Raw genomic sequence first — 7,292 nt, forward strand, 5'->3', positions numbered from 1 at the left:
AAAATGTAAAGGAAAGTTCACAGTCCTACCAGTAGCAGTGAGGTTCCTGTATGTCTCCAGCATCACATCTTTGTAGAGACTCTTTTGGGAAGGATTCAGCAAAAACCACTCATCCTCAGTGAAGTCAATGTGCACATCCTCAAAGGTCACTGAATTCTAGAATAATTCAACCAACAGTAAAACAAAGTGTGATCCTGACATTGGATACTTCTTTTAAAATGGTATTTTTGTATAATGTTGCAGCTTCCCATACTTCTTCCATGACATTACATTATAATGTAATCACCAGTCACTTTAGAAAAAAACTGAAGGAGAGGTTCCTATGTGCCATCCCTTGGCCCTTTAAGTAGGATACAGCTTTAAGAAAGAAATGCCAATGAACAGACCTAAAGACACAGAGAAGCAAGCAGATCAACACTACTGAGAAAACATTACAGAAATAGTAAGAACAACAATTATCTAAAAAAGAGATGGGGAAATTGGGTATACTGACACTTGCCTTTACCCAGCAATCAATATAAAAGCAGATGAATTAAATTGAGTTGGATGTCAGTCAAAACTATGCAATGAGTTAAAGGTAAGGCAGAGTTACAAATTAATAAAACCCAGTATCCATCCAAAAATCACTCAAATAAAAAATGTAAGAGGAAATCAGAGGATCTACTGAAGAACTTACAGAAACTTTTCTTTTTTGAGACAAGGTTTTTCTGTGGCTTTGGAGCCTGTCCTGGCACTGGCTCTTGTAGACCAGGCTGGTCTCGAACTCACAGAGATCCGCCTGCTTCTGCCTCCTAAGTGCTGGGATTAAAGGCAAGCGCCACCACAGCCTGGCTAGAAACTTTTGTATTCACTTTAGTTCTACATTCATCTTCGAGAACCTGCAGTGGCCCAGTTTAAACTGTTTCAAACTAAGATCTTAATAAAGGGAGTGCATGTTTAAACAGTTACAAATGGACCAAAGAAAACATCAGCCCCGCAAACGATGATCATAAATAACATAGAGTAAGGGAGATGGGTCAGCAATTAAGCAGTCTTGCTGTCCTTGCGATGAGTGGGAAAATTGCCAGTACTAAAGGGGACTTGTAATTATCCATTACTTCAACTTCATAGGTGCTGCCGTCTCTTGTGACTACCATGAGGAACAAGCACACATGTGGTACATACCCTTGTATATAGATACAACCTCATATTCATTGAAAGCATTCAAAAGAAAAAAATTAGAGGCAGGTAGAAAGTCACACTCCTGCACTGCAATGATTCACAAGGCAGAGGTATTAATGTCATGCATACTACTCTCCTGGAAAGAGAATGATACCCTCCACCAAACTTCGAATTTCAAGATGTATGTGAAGTTCAGCATAGATGTTTATAATTGAAATATATAAAAATCTACATTTCAGACTCATCAGACAATCAAACAATACACATACACACAAACACACACACAAACAACAATGTTGTTCTGTCATTAATCCCTCTGTGCAGAAGCCAGAATCATTTGTATTTGTGAGTAAGGACAACATGGTTTAAGGAGCTACATTAAGTACCCAGAGCTACACAGAAAAATATTGTCTTTCAAAAACAAACACCTTTAATACCAGCACTCAGGTGGCAGAGGCAGATAGATTTTTGTGAGTTCAAGGCCAGCCTGGTTTACTAGAGCTAGTAACAAGAGAGGCTCCAAAGCGAGAGAGAAAGCCTGTCTCAAAAAAAAAATTACTGAACCCACCTGTGTTAGTTATAAATTTTATGCATGTGAAGGGATACAATGAGCACCATAACCCGTATTAAAAAACATTTAATCGGGGTGGCTATTTTAGACTTCCAGAAGTTCAGTCCATTGTCATTTTGGTGGGGAGAATTATGTTGTGCAGGACAATTTTGCTGCAGGCCACAGGAAGTTGACAGAAATGCTTGCCAGTATCCAGAACATAGGAATTCTCAAAGCCCATCCCCAGTGCCACACTTCTTTCAACAAGACCATACAGATTCCAACAAATACACACTTTGTAATAGCACCAATTCCTATGAGTTTATAGGAGCCAATAACATTGAAGCTATCACATGCCACAATCAGGTCCTTTCTCAGACTGGTGACTCCAGCAGCTGATTTTCTCCCATTTCCCCTGCAGTGCACTCAGTAAACTATTCTTTCTACTCTGGTCTGAAGGCACACACCATGTTCCTCATGCAGGTCCTTCTGTGAGATAGTGAATAGAGGAATTCATGACTCAAGTGGGTAATTTTGAAAGTCTGAGGCCACACAGTCATTTAAAAATTTTGAATCATTACTGGGTGGTGGTGGCACACGCCTTTAATCCCAGCACTGGAGAGGCAGAGGCAGGCAGGTCTCTAGGAGTTCAAGGCCAGCCTGATTTACAAAAGCTTGTTCTGAAACAGACACCAAAGCTTCAGAGAAACCTTGTCTCAAAAAAAAAAAAAAGAATTGTAAATCAAGACAGCAAGGTCATTGACCTGGAATGCCACAGAATGAAATCGAGGTCTCATATAAAAACATAAGAGACCTCATCTCACCAATATTCTACAATGCTGGAAGTGCAGCTATTCTAGAATATACCTTTCCAGTGAGAAAACACTGTACACACTTAAGAGATTAATAAAAAAAATCTGCACAATGATAGCATGCATCCATCTCTGGCAAATGCTCAAAGAGGATAGAATCTAGAATAAACAATGCATACCACATACACTACCATCCTTGAGTTTCTTTTAGGTTCAGACTCTAGCTTACACTTTGAAGAAATAAAATAGCCATGGGAAACTGCAAGTCTTGCCAGTTAGGGAATTGGGAAACTTACACAGCAAGGATATTGCCACAATTATGTCAAAAGTATGTAAGTGACCTGAGCAGCAGGTCATACTTTACTGACAGGGCCCTACGTGCAGTGCCAGAAGGTGAGAAAGACAGGAAAACTGGAACAAAGGTATGATAAAAACTGAGACAGAGAAGTCTTCTATAAGCTATGTCTTATTCCAAGTAAGTTTCTTAAGATGAATAGCTTCTTGTATACCATTTGTAAGAAGAAATGGGAGGAAATAGGAGACTTCTAGGAAATCAGCAGAAATTACCACACAATGGGACAAACTCATAATAAGGGTAATCAAGAAATGGAACATGAGAGCAGGGTGGTGGTGGAGCATGCCTTTAATCCCTGCACTCCGAAGGCAAAGCCCTGTGGCTCTCAGGAATTTCAATGCCAGCCTCGTCTCCAAGAGCTAGTTCCAGGACGGACTCTAAAGCCACAGAACAACCCTGTCACAAAAAAAAAAATGCAACACAGGGAAAAAAAAGGCGATCTCAAGAATATTATGGACTATACCCAGAGTGGCCTTGGGAACATAGCTCACTGTGGTGGGAAGAGTTGGGTTCTCAAAATCTGAAGAACCTCTCCAGAAAGGCACTGGTTCCAGATCCTTAACATCTCTCCAAAACATATTCCTGGTTTCAATGAAGGAGTTCTATTTTATTCTCCATAACTCAGGACCTTAGGCAAAACCCCAAGGCCTAGACACTCACTAGGCTGTTCCTGGCTCTGCCAAGAGTATGCCTGGTTTTGAGAAGGAGCTACGTTCCTTCTCCATGAGTTGGACCCTAAATGGAAAGACATCATTGATATGGCCAGCTCTCAACACAACAGCATTTTCCTTTTCAAATGACTGTCACTTCTCTCAGCATATACATCTGACAGAAATATAATTTTCTCTAAAAAGAATTGGAACTTTAAGTCATACCATACCCTAATGTTCATTATGATCTCATAATGACCTTGAGCATTGACCTTCTTCATTGATTTGGGACAGGAGTAGTGGCTGTTTATAAATCAGTGGTGTCTCTGTCATGGTCTAAAGCAAAATGTTTAAACAATCCTTGTAAACAATTTTGTATCCTAGCATCTTAATCTCGAACAAGCCTAGTTAGCACACTACTTTGCTATTTTTGAATAATTTAGAGGAAGGCTTCCTCAGCTAATATCACCTAAGCATTGGTGATGCCTTTATGTTAAATTTCTACTCTTCTGCACCACCGGTTAGTGATAGAGTGGGAAGGAACTCAAGAATGCCATTTACAAACTCCACAAAATTAACTCCAAAGGGATCTTACTCCTAAATGTTAAATGCAAAGGGAAAAGCTTCTGAAAGATAATAGAAAAACTAGGCATCTCCAAGTTTGGGATCCTGCCTTCAATATGTATCAAAACCACGTTGATGTGGACCACAAAGCTTTTTTTGTTTTGTTTTGTTTTGTTTTTCGAGTCAGGGTTTCTCTGTGGTTCTGGAGCCTGTCCTGGAACTAGCTCTTGGAGACCAGGCTGGTCTCGAACTCACAGAGATCAGCCTGCCTCTGCCTACCAAGTGCTGGGATTAAAGGCGTGCGCCACAACCGCCCGGCACACAAAGCTGTTTCTACACACAAATCCCTGCTGGAAATGCTTTTCACAGATGCAGCCCACAGATGGAAGTTATTCAGAGGCCAAGACCTGGTTCTGGGGAGTTTCACAGACCATATGGTACCTCAGAGAACACTGATGGCAGCGTGGTTTCCTACACTCTCTCCCATGGCTCACATCCTCTCCTTCTCATCTTGGAGCAGCAACCCCTTACTCACCATGTGGTGGCTTCCAGGCTCACCCATGTTCTCCTCAGAGCTCGCTGCAGTAGCACTCACAGCACAGAATACAATCCACTGGCACCTGCTCTGCTTGAAAAGCAATCCTGCAGCATGGCGCCAGGAAGTGCCCTGCCTGATTTCTGACTGACAGGTCGACCTGGAAGTCTTGATTGGCTAGTGAGGCTTGAGTGACAAGAGCACCTCCCTGAGCCTTACAGTGTGCTTAAAGATGCAGCGCAGTAGTAACACCCGATTTGGTGTTACACCCTCGGTACAGTTCGCGTGCCACTGTACCGAACTCTTGGGCAAGGGCCTGGAGATTGAAAAGAACACACAGAGAGACCAGGGTCATTTGAAAGGAGATCAACCGACTGCCGTTTATTCAGCCTTGGGGAAGCCCTTATCTATCTACTGCAGCACAAGGACCACCACCCAGGCAGGTGGGGAAATTACCATATCACAAATAGAAAGAATGCCCTGCAGCTAACCACCAGGCGGGGCAGGAGGAATATAGGAACTTAACCAGGTGGGGCAAGGGGAAAACAGGAACCAACAGAATGTTAGTCATCTGACTAGAAACTGAATGAGGTCAAGGAATAAGGGTTAAATGCTTAGTCATGCTGACCAGAAATTGTCCTCAAGAAGCATTCCAGGAATAAGGGAGGCCAGGGCCCTACAGGTCCCCCCTTAAAATAAATTATGACTAGGCCTGTCTTGGGTGGCCTTGGACGTCAGGCAATACCCCTTACCCGTCATAGGAAAGCATCCAGGTCAAAAACACATTCCTATCTTAGGTTGAGGCAGCCCCCCAAAAGCCTTACCCGTCGTTGGCTCACTAGTCATCCAGTAACGAGTTCAGCCAGATCTGTGCTGAAAGATTCTCTGGGGCAATAGCTAAGAGGACTTGCCATGTGGCAACATTGACCTGAGTTAGCCTTTGGCTCTGGCATGACCATGGAGATGATACTCCAGCACGTGGCAGGATTCCTTGGCTCTGTCTTCCACCCCAGACCCAGACTTTTACAGATCTGCAGACATATGAATTTCAATATCACATATGCCTCTATCAGATAGATGACACAGCTGTCTTCCTGCAATCTACAGCCACACTGCCTTTATCCTCCTGGACATGGCGTGGCTAGCTAGCACAGCCCATTACACAATGTGCAGTAGAATGATTCTCCTGTTCAAAAGACGGAAGGGTGCACAGAATACTAATGTGTACAGATTTTAGGAAAACAAAGATGATGTTTGTTCTGTGGCTTCAGGCTGACACCAGGAGTCACAGGCACTTCTGACAGCCATGAGAGCAACCCAAGCACCAAATGACAACTAAATTGATATCTTTTTTTCCTGCCAGAAGATTGCATGATAGCTACAGACTATGTCCCATTACAGACTATGACCAGCTGGCAAATTTAGCACAGGTTCTCAGGTGTCCACCATTACAGAGGCTTTGAGACTGCCACATTCTTAAGCTTAAGTGGGTACACTCATACCGATTTTTACTATACTTGCTTTATTATTTTACTTTTGTAATCACACAATTAGAAGAATTCTGAATCCTCTCCTTTTTTAAAAGCCATAGATTTATCTATTATAGGCTTTTTTTTTTCTTCATGGGCAATTATCCTATAGGTCTTTCCATTGACTGTCTCTGGGTGCTGACTGTGGGAGGTATAGCCCTTTAAACTTTCCTGTCTGCCTTTCCTGGTTCCACGGCACAGCATGGGTCAGACTCAGCTGGCCACAGCATGTATGCTTGGACTACCCCAATCTCAGCAGTAACCTAGGCCAGTTTTAGGGCAAACACCATACCCCCTTCATTCTCTTCACCCAGACAGAAGTGGGAGAAGCTGTGGCTTGGTGACCACAGCACTGCTGGTTGCAAGGGTGAAGGCAAAACTTATTTTGGTCTCTCCAAGACTTGGAGCTGTCTGAAGATGGCAGTGGATACACTATCAGTGCTGTGGGAAAACTATAATATTTAAAAACTGTAAAAATTTCTGCCTTTGTCTCTGCTTCTTTTAGCTCCTCTAACTATCAAAATCCATCTAAGCAACCAGACAGATACTTGAGTGGTATTTCCTTGTGCCATGTTTACAAATATTTGCATTTTACTCCAAATTTTATGCCAAGCTTTACTCTTTGATTTATATATCTACTACTAATTTCTTAACACTCATTACTTACCTCTCCACCTGTGGTGCAGTTTTCCTGTGGCATCCCTCAAGTGCTCCCTTGTACACAAGACCACACTTCTGTGTGTTTTAGAGTTCACTGGTCAGACCCACATTTTGGTGCCATTTGTTTGCTGACTGTGGCATATTGGGCTGCCATTTGTAGACAATGACACCTTGCTTTCTAAAAGGTTTTAGAGCCGCTTTAAAGATGGCATTAGGTTTCTCAAATGCTAGCTCTTTAACTATCGATTGCCCTGCTTCTGTATCTCCAATCCAGCTATTAGATGCCTGTGTCAGTCTGGAGACAAAGTTTTGAAATAATTTATCTGGTCCCTGTCTTATACTAGACAATTTGTCAGCCTGTTCTTTAGAAGACGAAAGTCTATGCCAGGCCTTCTTGGCAGCTGCATTAACTTGGACATATGCTGTCATATCAAAGTCTAATTGCTGATCTCTGTATCTCCTTTGCACACTCCTGC

At 42.4% G+C, this 7,292-nt stretch overlaps 1 protein-coding gene across 2 annotated transcripts in view; it reads right to left on the bottom strand.

The window, feature by feature from the left end:
- The window catches only part of LOC106143741 (zinc finger protein 431-like), a 2,899-nt gene extending 2,836 nt beyond the window's left edge, over nt 1–63 (bottom strand). For both annotated transcript variants that reach the window (XM_026778219.1, XM_013355330.1), the window contains exon 1: nt 22–63. In XM_026778219.1, the coding sequence (XP_026634020.1) occupies nt 22–63 (42 nt within the window). The remainder of the gene's footprint in view (nt 1–21) is intronic.
- Between the last annotated feature and the right edge of the window lie 7,229 nt (nt 64–7,292).

This window comes from Microtus ochrogaster, unplaced genomic scaffold (genome assembly GCF_000317375.1).
Source record: "Microtus ochrogaster isolate Prairie Vole_2 unplaced genomic scaffold, MicOch1.0 UNK114, whole genome shotgun sequence".
Taxonomy (NCBI): domain Eukaryota; kingdom Metazoa; phylum Chordata; class Mammalia; order Rodentia; family Cricetidae; genus Microtus; species Microtus ochrogaster.